The sequence below is a fragment of the Cryptotermes secundus genome, unplaced genomic scaffold (genome assembly GCF_002891405.2).
Source record: "Cryptotermes secundus unplaced genomic scaffold, Csec_1.0 scaffold142, whole genome shotgun sequence".
In the NCBI taxonomy this organism is placed as follows: Eukaryota; Metazoa; Arthropoda; class Insecta; order Blattodea; family Kalotermitidae; genus Cryptotermes; species Cryptotermes secundus.
Window position 1 is genome coordinate 250,562 of NW_019743148.1, and position 22,691 is coordinate 273,252.

Consider the following 22,691-nt stretch of genomic DNA (forward strand, 5'->3'; position numbering starts at 1 on the left):
ATGTTGAGGAAAGGTGAGTGAACTAGATAAGATAGTAAATGAAATGGAACACCTGCATTGAAACACCTGTTTAAGGTTTCTTTGGGGGCCAATGGATCTGTACAATAAACTGAGGAAAATCTTAATTCATACTGAATTTTTTGGCTTGGGATCACAGAGAGAAAACCTTACGTGAAGTAATATTAATTGGGGGTTATGTGGTAATCAGACTATCTCATTACCATTGTCAGTGTAACCCAGTAGAAGTCAAATGAGTTAAAGTGAAGGAAGAAGCCCCCAACTCAATGACACTTTTTTGTTAGGCTAATGAATCAAGCAGCAGAGAGTTACTAAGGGGAGCGGGATTTTACTTATCACACAAAATAATGATTTGGAGGACTTTGAGAAAGAAATAGGCCAGGACGCAGTTACATAATGCATAAATTTAAGAGAAAAGTGATGACTTAGAAACAAGTGGCAAGGAGGGTGAAGAAAACAATCAGAGATAGGTCATTAGCTGTTCAGTTATAATTGTATGGTTTGTGTTTTTTAAGACATTCTGTCCGCAATTACTGCTTTGAGAACAATACAAGGTAAGGCTTTTGCATTAAAGTGATTCCTTAGTAGTTTATATTCTTGGCATCAGTGCCCTCTGTTTATGTGTCTGGACAGGAGTCACTTTTCCCTTATTACCAATCAGCAACATTGCCCAGAATCACTGGGTTTTTGGACTTTGTCCATTGTCTAGTATTCTAGAAACTAGAAAACAACGTTTTGGGAATTGGATCTGTTTCGGACCTCAGGTGAGGGGATAGAGAAGACACCTAATCAATTGGGTCCCTAAGAAAGACTGGAAAACAATGTCATTTGCTGTCACTTGCTTATCTCCATATAGCATTAAATTGTATTTCTTCCATAGTGAAATTCTGTAGTTGTTGGACCATACAGACAAAGCTGCTACTGCTAAACAAATTAAGTGGATTGTATGTATGTATTTATTTCGTCTCTGTAGATCATTCTTACATGAGTTGCATGTATTCAAGGCAAAGGAGGTAATTTCAGAAGTGTAATGTAGCTGTAAACTTTTAAGTTAATAGTGTAATTAGAGAAGTTAACTTAGTTGTAAACTTTGAAGTTAATAAAGCAGTTCAAAGGAAAATGGTTTTGTATTTAGTGTTACACCACAGTAGTGCTTAACTCAGTAATGGTGACGAATAAAACTATTGTTTATGTGGCATTTTTAAAATTCTGGGTGACTTGTAGGATATGCCCCTGAAGTGTAATCATTTAATGGTGGGGTACTCTTATAATTAATTGTAGAGTCTTGAAAAATTCGTATCTTAGAAGGGGGGAAACATCTGTTAACTGTGCCGTTTCACGTATCTGCTTTTTTTTTAATCAGCCCAATTCTCTTTATGCGGTTATGTTAATTTTTGAGCTGCAATCGTAATCGGACGTTACATTCCGTTTCGCCACGAAAGGTGTTTATGTTGGTTACCATGCGTTCGTCAAACATAACCTTGAAACTGTTTTAAACGGCAAGTAAATATTCCATTACATTTATATATGTTAACATTTTCTTTGTACATGAACTACAGTCGTGTTAAAATTTTCTGTGTCGTTTGTTGCGATTTGGTTAGCCCTGCAGAAAGTTAAGAATGTATGCAGCGAAAGTGATAACAAAACATAGTTACGTGCTTCATTTTGGGATTGTTTACACTGAACTAGAATGTAAAGAGCGTAAAGAGGCGTCTTGCTTAGCGGAGATATGAAGGATATGAAGACGGAACAGAAATTTATTTTAAAATGTTTGTGTCAGAACTTTGCTGTTGTAATGTAAAGAGAGTTGTAAGGACGCTGACATTGGAAATGCACAGACTTTCTGGGAGGTCGTGCGTAAAGAGTTTAGAAAGTGTTAGGTTTAAAGTTAATCCAAGGGATTTTTTTAAATCCACATGGATTTCTGCAAGAGTGATGCAATTTAAGTACGTCGCATTAAATTCCACATTATTATCGACGTATGGTGATGAAGTTTTGAGAAAAAGGACTTTCAGCCTGTCGCTAGAGAACACGTCAGGCCACATTCCTGCAGTTACCAAAAATTATAAAAGAGGCATCTTCAGTTATTTCGCATGGGCTGTTTGGAAGATTTGGGATTTCTGCCTGATATTGTTGAGGGTCGTCCAGTTAACTGGTGTTTTTATCCCTCTAGCTATTATGTATCCGTTTACGTTGATCAGTATGCGTTTGAAGAGTTTGTGGTATAAATTACTACTTTTCGGTAAGCATTAATTTTATTCAATTGAAGCGTTCTCTTTGCTAGTATGATGGAAGTTTGGTGCTGTATGGCCCCCATTGTACGAACCCGAGTATGACATTAAATGCAGTTTGCAGTTCTTTGTTAGGTTATGATAACTCTAAGATGAACCACGGTATTGTGTTTTCGAAAAAAATTAGAAACGATATGGTCCTGCCTTCCATCCACAATTCTTATACTGTCAAAACCCCGAGCACCTACCAAGTATGATCCACATTTCAGTATGAAATGCCCTTGGTGCACTGATAACTTATATAGATGGCCAGGTAGATTGTATGAAATTGATAGATCCTGGTTAATGACTATTTAGACCAAGTTAGTGTGTAAATAAATACAGAGCAAGTCATTGTAGGAAAAGCACAAAACATTTAAGTAATGAAGGCAGCATAAAATTATTAAAAACTAAAACACATTTGATCTGAGAATCAAAGTGAAAACAAATTATTACATATTACACACTTTAATAAAACTAAAATACATGTACTGAGCAGGCTGGTATAACAGTAACACATCAGAGTTACATTCAGATTTAGATAGTGTTTGCCTGGGTCCTGCTATCCTGACCAGTTTTTATTGTTTTCCTCTATACTCCCAGCCAAATGAGGGGGGCACAGTGCTACAAGCCGCAAGGTTATGGGTTAGATTCCCAGTGAGGTCTTTGGATTTTTCAGTTGACCTAATCCTTCCAGCCACACTATGGCCCTGAGGTCGACTCAGCCTCTTAACAAATGAGTACCAGGAATCTTCCTGGGAGTAAAGCGTGGCCGGTCAGCACATAAGGCTGACAACCTTACCACCATCTGCAAGCCGATTGTCTAGAAAATGTGGGAGCCAAAAATAAAAAATTTTCAAAAGAATTAGTCCAGTTCTTCAGTTCATTATCTAAAATTAATTCCTTTTTAATGTAATACTGTTGAACAGGTTGGTATATTGGTAACACAAGAAGGGTTATATTTTTTTTTTGCCGGGGGGGGGGGNATTTGGTTCAAATCTTGTCTGGAACACTGGTAATCCTGACTGAGGTTTTTCATGTTTTTCCACAGTCCCTTAAGGCAAATGCCAAGATGGTACCTTATTTGGGCCACAACCAGTTCCTTCCAGATATTTTCCATAGCATTTGACACCAAGTCTGTAATACTGAAAGCACTGTAAAATAATTCACCAAAGAAAGTAACAGAATGGTTTCAAATATGTAGTCATCAGTTTCCTCAGTCTGCCTGGTACAAATTATTTTACTCCAGTGCTCACTTCATCAGAAATTGTAGTATGCAACAAAAGTATCCACAAAAGTCAGTGTTTGTCTCTCAGATTGTCCCCCCTTCCTGATGTTTACATTCTATCTCCATTGAAATCCATTACTCATACTACAGTTTCATGTCCTGACATGAATTTGTTGTTACTTTACAGACTTCCTTGATCTTGGTGGCTGGTCCATATGTTGTAGCAGGACAATTCCAATTTATATATTTTTTATACAATTAAATGCATAGTCATACATGCTTAATCCATACATGGAATATCTTTGTGAACGAAGTTGAATTCCTTTATGAAAATTTTTAAGTTTTCATGGCAGTGGTTGTTCAGATTGCTGTCTTCTATGTTGTGGCATTATGCAGTCTTGTAGGCAGATACTAGAGTTTCAGAGGAATATGCCACCTCATTCTTCAGGTTGAAATGTGTGGGGTGAGGAATCAGTTGAGTTGTATAAATAGATTTCAGGGAATGCCATCATTTTGTTGCATGAGTGGAAGAGAAGAGATGGAGCCTGGTCCATGCCAGTGGGAATAATGAACAAGCAGACTGTAATTTTCAGGGCATAAGAAATGAATGAAATTATGAGGAAAGATAGCCCTTTTCAGGGCTACATTATTGTTTTTATCACAGGGAGGAAATGGAAAAGTGAGAATGGAATCGGAATTGAAGTGAGAAATCAGTCTTGTTTTCATAGGCACTGGTGGCAGAGTGCCATCTGAGGAGGAAGTAACTATCTTGTCCTTGTAGGGAACATTCTTCTACCTTTATTTCAGGGAGTGGGTAAGTGGCTTCCACAGTCTGCTTAGGGAGAATCTGTCTTGCCTTTGAAAACAGAAAGAACAACATTGGGTCATTTAATGAGGTTGTAGATACAGGTGTGCTGTTGCAAAGCTACTAATACCATGATGCTAGAAGTTAACTGTTGTCACATTTCACTAAATGTTCGCCACAATGGAAAATATTTAAGATAAAAAATTTAACTTGCAATGAAATCTGCATTTTGTACCAGGTACAAATTATTTATATTGTGACATGTAGGCTCATTGCTAGGCAACGACCACAAAAGAAGCAGCTACACAACAGCCGTTGTTAAGTAATGGCTTTGCAAGCAAGCATGTTTCCATGGTAACAATTACATAGCAGTAATGGAATGGTGTTGTCTGTGCTGAGATCTTATAAACAGAGCAGTTAGAGTCAGTTCTATGAGAATGAACATGTTCACGGGATAGGACAAGGTGAAGCCAAACAGAAAATATAACAGGCTTAGACTTGGTGGTGGTCAAGCTTATGATCATTCAGGTGGCTAAGCTGCCATTGTAGCATAAGATACGTAAAATAGACATGATCTGCTTTGCAAAGACTTGACTGACAGAGGACTTGTATATAGTTCAAAAGGAAGAATTTTTAATAAGATGCCATATGTATGATATGTACACTCGATAAAAAAAGGCGAAACATATTCGTGAGAGGCAACCCATCTTCTCATCAGAGAGAATGTTACCACAAGGGTTCAATTAAAAAAAATCTGTGGTCGTGAGTCTCAAAAGGCTACAGCAAAATGAACTGATTGATAGTAAACTGCCAGACATAAAGTAACTTTGACTTCGAATTTGACTCTCAGTCCCCCATGTGGAGGTAGGTTTGAATACCTTCACCATAGCCCTGCAAGTCATAGGAAGTGACAAAAGGTGAACTGAGTGCCTAGAGGTGTAACTCTTTCTGGCCCTCCATGTTGGGGGAGTCTCAAATCTGAAACATTGCAATATGTTCATGACTCCTGTGGTACTCAGACCTGAACTTCTGGCCGCGCCATGGCTCAAGCGGTTAGTCGCGGGCTTCCCAGCGTGGTGGCCCTGGTTCGATCATGGGTCTGGTCAAGTGGGATTTGTGGTTGACAAAGTGGCGCTGGGGTAGGTTTTCTCCGAGTACTTCGGTTTCCCCTGCCAATCTTCATTCCACCAATTGCTCCACAATCACCCTCACCTATCATCTGGGTCTGGTACAATAGGCCAGAAGTGGCCGCAGTACAAGGGACTTAGTCCCACCCCACTAGCAATACTCGGACCTGAGAATGACTTCACAGTAATAAAAATCTGGTCTTGGTCCCAGATGAGTGCTTGATACCAACTGATTGTCAATCCTAGCATAACGTTTGCTCTGAGCCAATCATCAGTTAGAAGAGGGGGAGATTGGTGTGAGAAGTCTGCTGGCCTGCAAGGTTGTGAGCCAGGGAGCAGAATAACGTCCACTGTTGGAAGATATTACCAAGCAGCGCAGTGAAAACCGTGACTGAGGACAGATATTACCAAGCAGCGCAGTGAAGACAGTGACTGAGGACACTAGTCTTTGTATGACAGTGATACATAAAGTGTTATATAGTCACTCATTCATGTGACAGTATGAAGAACACACAACAGAGAGGGTTTATGCCAAAGATACGGGGTATGAATATGGTGTAAAACAAAAATAGAAGTGTTCTATATTATTATTGGCAATTATATTTTATGGGGGGGGGGCTTTGAGAAAAATTAATTTTCATTAGCGTGTAGTCTATATGTGCTACATATTATATTTTACTAGAAATGTTTTAATTTTTAAATATTTTTTGTGTAGGTTTAGAATTTTCTGGTCCAGTATTTGTGAAGCTGGGTCAGTGGGCCTCAACTAGGAGAGATTTGTTTCCAGAAGAATTGTGCTCTTGTTTAGCGAAGCTCCAGAGAAAAACAAGAGCTCATTCATGGTTTTATACAAAGAAGTCTTTAGAAAGGGCCTTTGGACCCTATTGGAAATGCATATTTGTGAAGTTTGATAACAACAAGGAGCCAGTTGGTTCTGGCTGCTGTGCTCAGGTAAAGGGCCTTCTGGGCTTACATTGAATGACTTAATCCTGTTTCTTATATTTTGGAGCCTCAGTGATTTCCACAATCCATCCCTTATTATTAATAATATATTTATTGGCTTTTATGTATTTCTCCACACAAGTAGAAACATTTTACACGTTTTAAAGATATAGTAGAACTTGGTTATAACGTCATCAAAGGGACCTAAAGATAGTGTCGTTATAAACGAATGTTGTTGTAACCGAAATGGGCACTTCCACAGTAGCCTTATGTTAGTCACGTAAAAATCTACCAAAAACCGAGTTAAAATGTTGCATTTTTTAGTGAAATACGTAGTTAAGTACAGACTAACGTAACATTAACGTGGAATTGCCCAAATGTGTAATATCAAAGACATATTACAGCGCTTTTCACTGACAATACACACCGTACTAATACTGTACTGTATATTAAAGGTAGGCCTACTCACCAAATTACAGTAGATTACATCAATTGTTGTGCCTTACTGTACCTAGATACGAGTACAGTAATCAGTTATCTTCATCTGTTTCCTGTTACTTGCCCAGTACACACTTTCTAAATTACGTTAACAACCTGCCGCGTCCTCTTGCACTATTCACGCAGTCCCACCCCACAACCTTGTTTTCGCATAAATCCCACGCTCCTCTTGCAGCCCGCGGTCGTATTCTTCCAGGACAGTCACATCAGCAAGTAGAGAAAGTGAGGGTGGGCAGACACATCGAACTTTCCTACGATATCAGAGAAATTCAGGAATGAAAATGACGTTACATACGAGGTTGATGCATTTGTGCATGTCGTACTAAGCAAGGTATAAAAACAGTTGCTTTATGAGGAATTAGTTCGTACCATTAAATATTTGACGCAATAGACAATGTGTCGCAGAAACCGATGTTGCTATAACCAAGTTTTACTGTACTTCATTTTGCAAGAAAGAAACAAAATGACAACAAATTACTTTTCTACTTGGAAGAAGCAAAGGAAGAATTATAGATAGTGTGTGGGCTTTGTACAGCTGTTGCAAGCAATATCAAAGAAAGAAACTGAATTATAATTAGAAAGAAAGATAATTCTGGAAAAATCTTGAAGATAACACTAATGAAGATAAAGTCCAGGAGAAAAGGGAGAATTACAGAATTGAAAGTTAAGAACATATTTTTAGTGGCAGAAGATAACACACAAGAATCATTAATGTACTGTTTTGTTAACAAATTCTCTGAGCAGTAGCCATGGCCTGATCTGATTGGCAATCCTTTCATGGTCATGCAAAATTATGAGCATCTTGACTGATGTTTTCTTTGGGTTATGGTCCAGATATTTATTGGCCAGCATCAGAAAGTTTCCAGCACCTCTGTTGTGGCACACATAGAAAATATACATTTTTATGTCTATTTAGGATAAATGTGACCTTCAATGGTAAAGAGACATATGACCTTTTGAATGTCATGATAGAATGGGTGAAACTCCTGCTTCATACTTCAGAGGTTCAGAGTTTCATTTTTCACCCTGGAGAGTGACTATCTTGCTTAAAGTTTTTATGCTTTCCATTTGTCCTGTAAGGCAGATTTTGACATAGTGTTGTATCATTGGCCATGAACACTTTATACTCTCAGTACATCATTGAAGGCAATAATTTTATTTTTTACCCATTTGACACTGTGCAACATATGCTGTTGAAAAGGAGTTTCATTAAATAAACTAAGAAGATAATGGCAAATTATGAGAAGCAAATTGTTAGCTGATGTGGTAAGTTTTGTCAGTGCGAGAGCATCATATAGCTCAAAAGAGGTTTTACTGGGTACAGCTGTCAGACCTGTGATTACCACAGAATACAAGAAGCCAACTATTATTAGATAGGAAGGAGTTATGACCTTTTGTGAGATGCTACCTTGAATGAAATGGTGTAGGGATGCAATACAGTGACACTGTAAATGGAAGTAAAAAGTGATATGTATCTTAGGAGATTATGATGCCGAGATTCCTTCCTTTGGTATGCCTCCTAAATGCCCTCTTATAATTGTACTTTTATTAAATCATACTAGAAGCCTTTATTTTGACTAATTTAAATTTGTGACCAAATTGCATCTAAGGTAGTAACACTCATGACTCCATATTTGTCTGCATGCAATTTGAAGCTTTGCCAGGACACTGAGTATCTTAACAGGATTTTCATGGTTTTATTCAATTCTTCTGCCCCAGTTTCGGACTAGAGACTGAATATTGCACTGTCATGTTTGAAAACTGTCTCCATGTTTGGGAGTCCCCAGGTTTGATTTTTGGTCATTAGATGGGCTCCCCCAGATTGAGAGATTTTGTGGTTTTTCTAGTCTGTCCAGGTGAATGCTGGTATGATATCTTGAAATAGACTGAGTCTGCTTTCTTCTTAACCCTTTTAGGTTCACCAGGTGTCATCCTCTAACATTATTTGACACTAAGTAATCTCTGAAGTTGGTGCACTCTTGTTAAGTAACTTGCAACTTGTACTTCCAGTTGGAGGCTATGCATCTAATTTTGCTAGACATATAGTATACTTGGGATGAATGTATCAGTGCCCACAGTTTAATTCCTGATTTCATTGGATATGTATCACTTGTTATACAGTGTCATTTTCTGCCCCATATCATATCCAGCATTTAATAAGCAGGTATGGAGCAAGCTTAACCCCTGACTGATTGTGTGTCTCATGTTACAAAAGTGCATGATTTGTAAGGCATGTTTTTTGTGTCTTCCATTTAACTTTGTCAGAAACTTAATGTTATCACACTGCTGTGGACCCGATACCAGTCACAAGCCTCTTGTGTTGCTTTAAACCAATCTGTATCCTACATTAGAATTTAAACTCTCAATTGAAGACTGTTCATTAGGCAGAAGATTATATTTCTTCTAACTAAGAACTTTAATTACAGTATTTCTTGTTGCATTTAGCAAAAATTAGACCATAGTTTGCTATGGAGATTTAAAATGACTCCAAAAAATCTCAAGTTTCTGTATTAATGGCCCAGTGATAATATGCATAGTGCATTCTTATGTTGACTTTGTTTCACATTGATCGTCAGATTGTTAAAAGAAATGTTTCCGTATAAGTACTGATTGAAGGAAAACATTACAACATGATTTACTAAGACACTGTTGGTGGCTATTTTCATTTGATCTTTGCCAGGTATACAAGGCATGGATTGATCCAGCAGCACTAACTGCATGTGATGGGTTTAATGATTGCATTGAGGACTCTGCAGATTCTGTTTTTATTGAAGGTAATAAACAATTTGTGATATATGAAAATCCGGTTCAAAATGGAAAGAATTTTTCTTTGTAACAAATGGATCAAATTGAATAAATATTTTTAATATTAGATAGGTATATTCTACACAACTTTGGTGAGTTCCATTAAGATCTGTTTAACCATTCGTTTTTACTGGTTTTTAACACCCCCACTCCCCATCTTGAATTATGGTTCTTCGTGTAGTTAAACTAATGGACCATATTGTTCTGTTATATGCTGTCACCCGTGAGTGCTGTGTTTTCATACACTATTTCTGTTACCTGTCTTACAGTGTATAAGGTATTATGTTTGCATGTATGTGTATCAGCGTGTCTGTAGACACAATAGATATAACTTGTCATGTGTAAATATTTTTGTTTAAGTTCTGATGTTGTTTGAATTGTCACTAAATTGTTGGGACTAGTGTGGATGGTTGCACAAAACAGAATTTCTTTTTTACTTGCATACTGCATTAAATTTTTGTGCCTTACACCAACAGAACATACTAAAAAGGGCAAACTAATGAAGTGTTTTCTGGCTTTAAGTGAAGAGTTTGCATTATGAAGAAAAAGGGGTTGACTCTTAGATTGCTCCATGCTCCTTTTGTTTGAAAGTGAGGAATTTCTTGACCAGATGAAGTTGGTGTTCTGTTATAGCTAATTCTGATGGGAGGTGTATGGGGGGTAAGATTCACTACACGTTTTGCTGGTGCCCATATAGAACACTCGACCCACTGCACTGGAAGTGACTTGCTTGTATTGCAGGAATGGAGATGTTTGGTTTTGGCAGATTGCTGGAGATGAAAGATCAGAAGTCAGATGAAGGTACAGAAAAGCTCAGAATGACACTGGGACTAGATAAACAGGGAAATTCAACAAAGAGAGGTATGAGTCAAGTCTTATATGAGATGTTACTGATACTGATTAAACACTGTGTACCAAGAGGAAGTTTGTTAATGAATTGAAATGTGTTGATTTATGGTTTAATGCCATTGTCATTAACTTAGACTATGTAGCATTACATGATTGAGTGAAAGTGAATAATGAATTGGGATGTGGAAGGAAGTGGTTGTGGTCAAAAGGTACCACATGTCTGTAGAGACAGGAGAAATGCAAGAAATCTCAGTTGGAATAGATGGTGTTCTGGCTGAGATTTGAATTGGACCCCTCCTATATGCAAGGCAGATATGTTACTGCATGAACCATTATGCTTGTTGAATGGGTGGGAAGGTTCGATGGAGTGCAGATGTGTGCTTTTGATGATGTGTATGAAGGTGCCCATCAACTGTAGCAGTAGCTATGGTTAAGGAGCAGGCTGGCCAGTGTACCTAAGGTAGCTGAAGAATGAGCATTGAGTCTGAAATGAATGTGAGCCATGGTAAGAAGCAAGGAAAGAATAACTTAAAAGTCCAACTGAAAGGTTTTTAGTTCGATAGAATAAGGAAAAGTGTGAATCACTTGATGAAATACATAAAAAAGCAGGGCAGTTATGTAGAAATATAACATATTGTCATGTAATATGTGTCTTGACTATGAATGGGGTTTTGGGTAATTGCTCTTATTGAGCACTTATAATTCATAACTACAAGTAACTATAATACTATCACTGATTTCCACACTTTATAAATCACTAGAGCACACAATCTACTGTTATAAGTCTCTTACTAGACATTTTCTGGTAACAGCTCCAACAATGGCTATTCCTCTGCCTCTGGCTTAAGTCCTCTCTTCATAGACTCTCATACAGACCTTACTCTCAACTGACTTTTTCCTTTGCCTGTAACATATCGACACTGACCACACAGAAAAAACAGCTCCTCTATTGTTGCATCCAACTGTTGCTTTATTAAGAATCTGCTGCATAGCAACAGGAACACGTTTACTGTGCTGTTTCCCAGGAACGGCCCTGTTATATCCATGCATCTGGCAGTCGGTTTATAGCAGCAGGTCTGTACGCCACATTGCTGTTCATACCAAATGGCCTACAGGTGTACTGCCATTTCTTCTTTCTGAGGGCTGTGCTTGCAGTGTCTGTGCTTGGCCTCACCTTTCTCTCTGTGTTTCAATTTACATAATGTTTACTCCCCAACTTCTCACAATGATCTCTCCTTAAGGCTGCTCATCCTGAGCGGCTCCGTGATAAGATGCAAGCAGGTCTGGGTATACCATTATCAACCTTGATCTAGGGTTCTGCTGGATCCTGTATCGGGTGACTACCTTGTATGGGCTCTTCCATGAGGATTGGAGCTTGGGCAGTTTCCCCATTGTGCAGGTTGGGTGATAGAGTCACACTCTGTCACCCTCATGGTAGTCCACACAGTTGACCAGTCTGTTATAACGAGTTTTCATCTCGTCACTGGCCAACTTCAGGTGTTGGCAGGCATAATTGTGAATGTCCTGCAGATGGTAAATTAAATTTTCTGCATAATTGATTGTGTGCTGTTCCTTATTCATAGACTGAGGGTGTTTGAGAACAGGGTGTTGAGAATATTTGGACCAAAGAGAGATGAAGTGACAGGAGGTTGGAGAGAACTGCATAATGAGTAGCTTCATAACTTGTACTCTTCTCCAGGTATAATTAGAATGATCAAGTCAAGGAGGATGAGGTGGGCAGGTCATGTAGCACGAATGGGGGAGATTAGGAATGCATATGGGATATTGGTGGGAAAGCCAGAAGGAAAGAGACCACAGGGAAGACCAAGGCGTAGGCGGGTGGACAATATTAGAATGGATGTTAGAGAGATAGGATGGGATGGTATGGATTGGATAGATCTTGCTCAGGATAGGGACCAGTGGAGGGCTCTTGTGAACACGGTGATGAACCTTCGGGTTCCATAAAATGCTGGGAAATTCTTGAGTAGATGCAGAATTGACGGCTCCTCAAGAAGGGCTCAGTTTCATGAGTAAGTAAGTAAGTTGTTCCTTATTAGGGGGTGCCCCAAACAGCAGGTTGCAGGGCAGCCAGAGTTCTCTCCCAAACACTAGGGAAGCTGGGGTCAAGTCCGTAGTGTCATGACTGGATGCCTTGTAAGCCAGGAGGAAGATGGGAACTCTTTGTGTTCCAGTCCCTCTGATGTGATGCAACAACCTTCCATAGGTGCTCCTTGCTCCTGTTGCTGGGGTGATAGTTTTTTGTGTGGCAGACCATCACACAATAAACTCCCACCCCAGCAAGAGCATTCAAGACAGCCACAGCCAAAAAACCTACCAAAACCATACAGCAAACACGTGCAGCTCAAGAGCAACAAAATTAAAACAGGTGGTTAACACACACTACCAGAAGTAATCCAAGGCAACCACAAAAGAGAAACTAAACAGTATTACAGTGAGCAGCAGATTCCTTAACCACAACAACCTGTATACCTGATGATGGCCAGTTAGGCCGAAACATGTAGTGTCGATAAAGAAAAATAATGAATGAATAGTAACCAAAGTTGCACATAAATTTCATGAAAGCAAAATGCAAAGTCAAATCTGTGCAGTGCATCTGGATACTGCAATATAACAATTGTATTTCTTGTTTCCATAGAGTTGATCCCAGTGGCTGTGAAGGTTCGTCATCCTAGAATGGAGACTCTTCTAAGGCAAGTATAGGGAACAGATGCCATTATTTAACCATGGTGCTTAGAGGTGCTGTCAGACATGTGTTTCAGTACATTATATAAGTGTCCAACTCACTATTTTCACAAAAGGGAAGTATACTTTTGCAGTGTATTGGTAGTAGAAATGAGTTATATTTGTTATGAACTACTAGTATGGAAGGTTATCCCTGTGCCTAGTTATGCACCATGCCATGCAGATGACTGGGAGGAAGGCATAGCTGCATGCATTCTTGTTTTATCTGCTAGGCAGAGTGAGTGGTCAGTGTCATGCCCCAACTGCTTTAACCCCAGGGAATTAGCGCCAGGTACCCATTGGCTAGGAGGGTTGATAGGCCCCAGAGCTGATCTGGACTAGTCGCATACAGAAAATCTTCTAGTTTTACATGTATGTTTGTTATGTGGGAGGAAAGGTAGGTTTGTTATGTATTAGAACTAGGATTTGTCCCCAGTGTACTCTTGCAGTCTACCAGTAGTACAAATGAGGAACATTTCTTATTTGCTCCTAATGGAATCCAGAACATCTGTTGATTGGCTTTTGTTACCATTTCCTGAAGCAGGGTCCATCATTTCAAAGTAGAGTCTTAACCTACTTTTTTTAAATATTTAATTATTTATTTACTTCATATCCATGGATCATTATACATGATATAGGACAAGTCAGATACTTTACAATAATAAATAATAATAATAAAATAATAATGTAATTAATAATATAATGATAATATACTAAGCTAATACAATACTGATTCTAATAATAGAACTAACATAATCGTTTAATACACAACACCGCTGTACACCTCAAGACCCGATCCTTCTATCCCGGCACAAAATACCCTGGTATCCTCGATCTCGTTCCTTTAAGAAAAATATACAGAGTAGGACAGTAGGCATTCCTATAACATTACTAATACTAAAATCTACAAGTTAATTATTATTGAAATATATGTTTACAAGTGATTAGAACTAGGATTTGTCCCCAAAGAAGAGAAACTCATCTATACTGTAGAAACAATGATCAAGTAGGAATGTTTTCAAAGTCTTTTTAAACTTGTATAGTACTGGTATCTTTTTAATATATTGTGGCAACTGATTTAGCATACGAAGTCAAGTATTATTGAAATTGTTGTTGTATATACTCATATTACATGGCACTATGAACAAGTCCTCTTTTCTCCTTGTATTGTGTGAGTGTATTCCTGAATTGGTTATGAAAACATTCAAATTGGTTTTTATTTAAACTAGAATTTCATGGTAAAGGTTATATATGTAACGATTTAAAATATTGTTTACAACTAATGGTTTCTGGGATTTGTATCATAGCTCTAATAGCTCTCTTCTGCAACCTAAAGATCAATTTTGCATTACCTGAATTGCCCCAAAATATCAATCCATATAATAACAAAGATTGAAAATAAGCATAATATAAGGTGCAAACAGGCTCTAACCCTGATACTCTTTTGACTACTCGTAAGGCAAAACATATTTTACATAATTTATTTGCTAGTTGTTGGGTATGTGCAGTCCACCTTAGATTCTTATCCAACCAAACTCCCAAAATATTTGTATGTTCTGTATAATTGATGAATGTATCATAGAGCTTTATTGATGGGCATTCAACTTATACTTTTTGAGGTTGATGAAAGGATATTGTTGTTTTTTCTTTATTAATAATTGATCTATTCCTTTCAAACCACTCTGTGAGTGCATTTATTGTTTTATTTATTTACCTTTGGACATCATTAGCACTATTTCCTGTTATAAGAATACTAGTATTGTCGGCAAAAAACGTTGGTCTTCCATGTTCAATGCCGGCTTCTAGATCACTGTGTTTGCAAGTTTTGTTGAATTTTTTGAAAGTGAATTCTGTGTTTACTAGAGTAAAAATATTACTTTTTATTTAAAATTTCAGTCCAAGAATATGTGTGTGACATATGTGACTCATTCCACTCTCATTTAGAAACATCGAAAGAAGTGACAGATATACTCTTTGTTGATGCACATAACTTGATATTCATTCATCTGTAATCTGTCAAGATGACAGGTCCACAGTCTCTTCCAAAACAGTTCCACCACTTGATGCGATCTAGAGCTTTCTCGTTCAAATGAAAATATCCTCTTCTGTCCCCAAGGTCATCCAGCATCTTCTTACGTCTTCTTCCTCGTCTTCTGGTCACTTCTATCCGCCCCTCTATCTTTCCTTTGATAACTTCTTTTAGAAGGCCGTTACCGCGTAAGATATGACCAATCCAATTTGCCTTCCATTTTCTTATTTCATGTAGGATATTCCTCTGCTCACTGACTCTAAATAACACTTCTTCATTTCTCACATAATCGGTCCAACTGATAAACTATTATTTCTTATGACCAACCTGTGTTCATAAAATTGTAGGACTTAAGAGGTCATTATGGAATATTTCAAGGTAGACAAGTTGTAAGAAATATGTGGTGTTTATTCATTCTGATACGTTTGACTTGTGAATGAAAATAACCTTTAGGTTCCATAAATTTGGGGAATTTCTTTACCCATTGAGACATGATCAAACTTCTTGGAAGCTCTGCTTCATGGAGTGAGTGGGTTAGTTTCTTCAGCAAAATGCTTTTGTTGTCTTGTATAATTATCATTTTGGAATAGTTGTAAGTGATAAGTATGTTGAGGAGTAGGTTAAAACTATTGTAATAAGTACTGCATATTGCAGTCTGAATTAGTAAGTACAAACTTATACATGTCCTATCTCTGTATTTAACTTTTTGTCACAGAAATCAAATTTAATTTTATTTTCTTTTTATGTCAAGGCGAGATCTCTGCATTATGAAAACTGTGGCATCTGCTGTTACCTGGATTTTTCCAAGTTTAAAGTGGCTCAGCCTTGTTGACTGTGTAGAAGAGTTTGGACAGTTGATGGAAGCCCAGGTCTATTTGCTTTCTGACATTTTAGTTTAAACATGCTTAGGATGATAGCTGAAGCATATCTTGTGAAAGGAAATATTTCTTGAATGGGACATTGCTCGATACGTTCAGTTTCTTTTTAATTGTTTTTACTGTGGTTCAGTTTTGTATTTAATACAAAATCCTTCAGCCCTCCTGTGTCATAATTTCTAGGAGATAACAGTTTAATATATAAAGTGATCTAGATCCACCAATATTTCATCCCAAGGCAAACTGTATACGGTTTCGTGCATTGCCATTTACATGTCTTATTATCACACATTGTCACTGGCTAATGATAGAAATTATGTATGATATCACATCCTTTATTTTACCTCATTTTAATAACAGGAATAATTCAGTCTTTGAAGAGTCCTGTCATCTGAGATGCAATGCTTTATAGTCCAAGTTCCATGGTATTACATCCCAGAATATAATATTCTTCATAATCAGTGCTGTGAAAACCTTAAATCGAACAAATTTAATTTTTTTTTTTTTTGCAGTTCATTTACTTTTGAATTTCAGTTAATAGGTTAAAGTGACCTGTTATTTTCTACATTGATTATAATTAACTAATGTAAACAAACTTACATTAAAAATATCTATATTAAAGATTTGTAATACAATAAATAAACAATTTTATCATTTCAGTACAGTTTATGTAATACATAATTATCTGAAAATAGGGTATTTTAAATCTCACTGTTTTTATGGGACTGGTGGCAAGATTTTAGCTCTGGAGGTAGCAGTTTTGGTGTTTAAAAATACAGAACTGGGCCAGGTACATGCAGTACAGTAGTGCAATGCATAACCAATAAGGGTTTAAGACATACCTGGTTTAATAATGGGCTCTCTATCGGGTACAGTTCAATTGGTAAAGAAAGTAAACCTTTCACACTTTTGGTCCTTGCTGGACAATACAGACTGCAGCTTCACATGGAAGCTCCATGAAATGTATCCCACTAATATGTAGCCAGAGAGAAAATTCTTGTACATAAAGTAAACGTCATTGGTATGAGGCTTTGCTGCTGTATAGGTTTAAAGGAAATCACACCCAGAAACATCACTATGTGAATCACCCAAGAAACAATAATATAGGAATATATAGGATTTTCTACTTCCATCTGCACTATGGCCCTGGGGTCGACTCAGCCTCTAACAGATGTGAATACCAGAAATGTTCCTGGGAGTAAAGGGTCACATAAGCCTGACAACCTCACCACCATCTGTGAGCTGATTGTCTAGAAAATGTGGGAGCCTTAGTGTCTCAACCATATGGGCCTCAATGGCCTGTTACAGGAATAGCTATATGACATGTATTTTTTTATTGTTGGTGTTCTTATATGCACCATTTGCTTAATTTGGTGTATTTTATGCACTTCAGTAAAAGCTACCTATTTATTTAGAAAATTATGTCTGTTTAATAGACTTTTCCTCCAGCTCCAAAACATGAGTGAAGGAATGGGCATGTGGGATTGTATGTGAAACATTTAATGAGGATTGTACTTTGTTTTGTCACATGAAGTCATATCTTATCTGTCAGTGTGATAATTGGTAAGGATGAAATGGTTTTTCATTTCACACTTGTTTTTTTAATATCAAAAGTTGTCATGAACAGACTTGTGGGATTTGAGGTTATCACAGCAGTAGTTAGGAAGAGCACTGTCTTCTGGGATATGATGCCATGTAGTCCATTGAAAGTTAGCTGACATTTTGGAGGAACATATAAGCAGGCTGTGCTTGGCACCTGCTTTCATGCTGGTTTCTTGCTCGGCTTATTTTTCGACTCTGAAGACAGAGGCGATATGTCCCTCCAAAACACTGGTTGACTTTCAGCGCACTGCACAGCATTATATCCCAGAAGATAGTGCTCTTATACAGACTTGTCTAAAATGAAACCAGAACTTATTTGCAAACTGCAAGTTTTTCAAGAGTATATACATATAACTTGGTGTTTTTATAGGTGAATCTTTGTGTAGAGGCCTGCAACCTTGAACGGTTTGCTGCAAACTTTAACAACGTGAAGTCAGTCAGATTTCCGAAACCACTATGGCACCTTGTAAGACAATATGTATTGGTGGAAACATTTGAGGAGGGTAATCCTATGCAGCATTATGTAACAGACAGATCATCAAGACCAGTTAATGCCAGGCTAGCTGAGCTTGGCATCAATACAGTACTTAAAATGGTAAGGTGAAATTGATAAACTGCAGTGATTACAAGGAGGCACCATTCAGTTTATATTTCATGATCATGTCTTATTTACCTTGTACATGTAAGTTGTGAAACATGTTTTTATATGTCTGAGTTTATTTTATTGTTCACATAATGTGGAAAAGTTGTGAGTTCTGAAATTAAGCAACATTCTGATTATTTTCCTGAAGATTCAAACATCATTAGATACTTATATTAAAGAATTGGGGTAAAACGTTCATGGCATCTTACTTTACACAGATTTCTTTGTTTGTGTAATTTATTTTGGTAATAGTTGCAGTCTGAGTTAGTCATAATTTTAAAATGTATTGAATTTTCATGTTTAGAATAACTCAGCAATCAGTGATCAGAAATTGACTTGGCATGAATGTAACCAGTGCAGAGAGGACTGCTCTGACAGTTTTGCTTTTACATGCACTCTGCTTTCTGCCAAGTTAAAAAGGCAAGTGTCACAAGAATCTGTGGGAGCTTCCTTCAGAGTTAGCACCAGTATTCATTCAGATGTGCTGGTCATTATATTTCTCCATGACTTGCATTTTATATGCCACCCCACATTTTGAACTATTTTACTTAGTATTTCTAGTGCCATCAACTTCAGAAATGTTACTGTACTTTCTGGAGTGGTGCATTTCATGAGACACCAGTGGGTATAATACCGTGCATTTCATTCAGCACACAATGAAGAATTCAGTTTTGATGTCATAGTTCATCATATTCACCAGAGTGATTGCCATGCTTGTCATTTTGAGTCTGGTAAAGACCTTAGTAATACTGTGAATTATATACCCAGTGGTCTGTTGAATGTAGGTTTTTCCTCTTCTATACTATTACTATCTGGTCATCCCTTGTATAATTTGTGTTCCGGTTTTGAAGATAACTATTCATGTTCCTGTGCCTATTCTCTTCCTGTGATGGGCATCATATTCATTAGTACTAAGTGCTGCTACTTTTGTTTCATTTTCTTGTCTGTTATTAGTTATTACATTTATTTTAAGGTGTTTGAAGATAATTTTGCCCATGGTGACCTACATCCTGGAAATATATTGGTCAGAGAAGAGGAAACAAGTGATATGACTCAGAAAAAATCATGGCATACTTCACCTTTTTTAATTTCAAAGTCAACATGTCCAGTCACTATAGTGATACTTGATTGTGGAATCATTGCATCTCTTGATGACCACGGGAAAAAATGCCTTAAAGGAGTGTTTAAAGCAGTTGCAAATGGTGATGTGAGTACAGGTTTCTTTACAATGGTGTGCATATGCAGAAAAATCTGCACAGCAATTTGAGGAACAATTTTGTTGTTTGTGCTGTTTACTCATGTTTAACTTTTCTAGGTTCATGGACTTACACATACTGTTATTGTGACCTTTAAAACACAGTTCTTTTGGGACAGACCATCACTAAGTGGCAGCAGAATTTGACCCTTACCCAACCATTCCTAGCCTCAGTTCATAAAGTACATATGACAGATGTGATCATGTTGGATGAACTGGTTCCAGGGCAGGGTTTTTTTTTCAGAGTACTTAAATTTACCTATGCCAGCAGAGGATATAGAAGTATTTTTTTTGTGGTGTATACAGGGCGAAGCATTTCTAGGAGAGGATTTTCTCTGAGTACTCCAGTTTTCCCATGGCAACAGAGAATGTAGAACTCATCCAGTGCCCTCTGTTAGCGTTGCTTCATAGTTATTCATTTCTCACCATAATTAGCTACCTTTATATTATAACATCATGCCTGAAAGCCAGAATTTTGCAGCAAGAGACCTTTGCTGATAGGCAGTGGCTTGGTAAACACAGTCCTGCAGCAACGAATGCATATGAAACAGTGGAGGAACTACTGGAACAGTGTTTTCTATACAGTCCATGCTGAAGCTATATAATGAGAACAAGTAGGATGTTTGGAGTCAGCGGTCACAGTCAGTGGTTAGCTGTTGGCCATTAGCTCAGAAGCAGCAAAATGAATCGCAATTGATAGAATTCACTACCAAGCAACGAGTTGTGAAGACAGCAGACTAGAATACTGCACTCATTTATAGAGTGTGCGGGATGGTGAAAGTGCTCTATTTGTAGTTATGTGTAATAAGCATTCAGTATATTCAGTATTCAATTCAAAGTCTATGTCTGGTCACTGATACATGACAGTATTTGATTTTGTCATGCATTCTGGTGACAATACATGAACATGTAGTGTACTACTTTTCACTGTATTGTGACACGATGCGTAAAAGCTGAAGTGTTCCATTGCTAGACAACAGTTCAGTAAATACGTTTCTGTGGCAATGAATAGACACAGGAACACATGAACTCTTTGAGGTGGTGGTCTATATAGTTTGCCTGGAGTTATAAAAGAGAGTTCATTATGAGAGATTTCAGTCACTCAGCGTCTGTAAGAGAGTTCAGTTTTCAGCTGTGGAGTGCTAACCAGCGGTCAGCGGAAGATGAAGAAGTGACTGACTCGTAAATCAGGACCGACTCAGTCACACAGAAGAGAAGACATTCATAGTCCAGTAGTGAATGGAGCCCATCATAGACAGTCATTGGATGTGAGCTGTTATAATTGGATGTAATTGTAATCGAAGTGCCAATAAATTCAATCATCCAATCCAGAACCCACTGTTATTCATCACAGAATCCAGGACACATGACAGTATTTACTTCTACACCAACCTCCTTGCTGGTTCATATAATGTTTTTGTAGTTTTCTGTGTAGTTTTTATGTTTTCAAACAGTAAATTGACATATCAGCATGAAAAGAAGCTGGTGCATTCACTTCAATTCCCATCGCTTCTTCATTCCATGGGCCTTTTTAATGGTGTATTCTAAAGATGGTTGAAAATGTCTCCTTGTTTTAGACAATTCTGAATAGATAATGCTTCAGACAACATTGCATGCTTCAGACAAATGTTTATTTATGTAAGGTTTGTTTTGAATACTAAAAGAGAAGGTGTATACTGTGTCTGATTGCAAGAACAATACTATTTCTACTTCATCTTTCATTAGTTACTGATGTGTGTTGCTAAATTCACAGCCCATCTTCTAAGTTTGATCCTCCTCTGTCCTAACTGCCAGCCTGTACCCCCAAACATGCTAACCTTACATTTTATAGTGTGAGCTGTTGATTTAGTGTCTGTTACATTTTTCTGTTTAAATGCCATGTGGCAATACATGTTGAATTTGAACTGTGTTGCTACTCCTCCTGACATATGCTCATTCCCTCCTCCACTTCCATCTCGCTTTGTAAACTCTTGTATCAACTCACATGGCACAACTGTTCCTTTTTAATATTTTCATGTAAGGACTAGATTGAATGCACTGTCTGCAGTCTGTCTTTACTTTTGAGACCTAAGCCTTGTATGTCCAAAGTCAAATCCTGATATTGTATCATGTTCTAGTATACTGACTTGTTCAGAAAAGATGGACAAACCATTGATGTTATTTTTGGCAACCACGATGCTTGAAAATGTCTGGGTACATATATCTGGTGCGCCTCGACATTTACAAGTAGCAGTATATATTTATACATTACCTTATCTATGGAATTCCACATAGACTCATATGATATAATACTTCTGATAATTTTGCTCTAGGGACAAAAGGTTGGAGAGCTGTTTCTAAATAATTCCAGTCATCAGTGTACAGACCCAGAAAGTTTCAAATACAGAATGAATGAAATTGTTAGCTCTGCACTGGACAGGAGTGTCACCTTAGAACAAGTTAGTTTTCTTCATTGTATTTATATTAACATGTAAATCACATAAATACATGTGGTAGGCATAATTGATACATAAACAGTGAAATCCCCTTTAATCTTCTCATTTATATTAACAAATCTGAACGCTAAATTGTGGAAAACTGTAAAAGATGACACAGTTATGTTGGTGCCATAGAAGTTTAACACTAAATGAAGTAAAATCTGAAGCAGAAGAATGCAAAATGGGGATTACACTGTATGCATGATTTTGCAGATTTCTGAAGCTAAATGTCTTGATTATTAACCTCTTGGCTAGCAGGGGTAGGTGTTACTGATCAAATGAATCTTGATAAATTGCTGCTGCTTGCAAGTTTGAATTACTGTATAGAGCATGTTCCACATTTATGACTATGCATTATTCAGTAGGTTGTTAATCATTTCCCATTTGGTGCACAAACAACTACGCAAGTAATCTCTGGACATACGTTTCTCAGCTGTGATTGAAATATTTGTTGACGTGCTTCAGTCATCTAAGCATTCTGTTGTGTGTGTCCAACTGTGGTGAGATTTACTATTGAACAGTTCAG

General features: G+C 37.5%; 1 protein-coding gene across 1 annotated transcript in view; it reads left to right on the forward strand.

Moving 5' to 3' along the window:
• Window positions 1-22,691, forward strand: part of LOC111873733 (uncharacterized aarF domain-containing protein kinase 2) — a 24,009-nt gene continuing 1,318 nt past the window's right edge. The window contains exons 1-10 of the mRNA XM_033755190.1: window positions 1-13; window positions 1,461-1,517; window positions 6,164-6,399; window positions 9,569-9,662; window positions 10,435-10,554; window positions 13,199-13,253; window positions 16,065-16,182; window positions 18,161-18,385; window positions 19,407-19,640; window positions 22,001-22,126. Coding sequence (XP_033611081.1) covers window positions 1-13; window positions 1,461-1,517; window positions 6,164-6,399; window positions 9,569-9,662; window positions 10,435-10,554; window positions 13,199-13,253; window positions 16,065-16,182; window positions 18,161-18,385; window positions 19,407-19,640; window positions 22,001-22,126 — 1,278 coding nt within the window. The remainder of the gene's footprint in view (window positions 14-1,460; window positions 1,518-6,163; window positions 6,400-9,568; window positions 9,663-10,434; window positions 10,555-13,198; window positions 13,254-16,064; window positions 16,183-18,160; window positions 18,386-19,406; window positions 19,641-22,000; window positions 22,127-22,691) is intronic.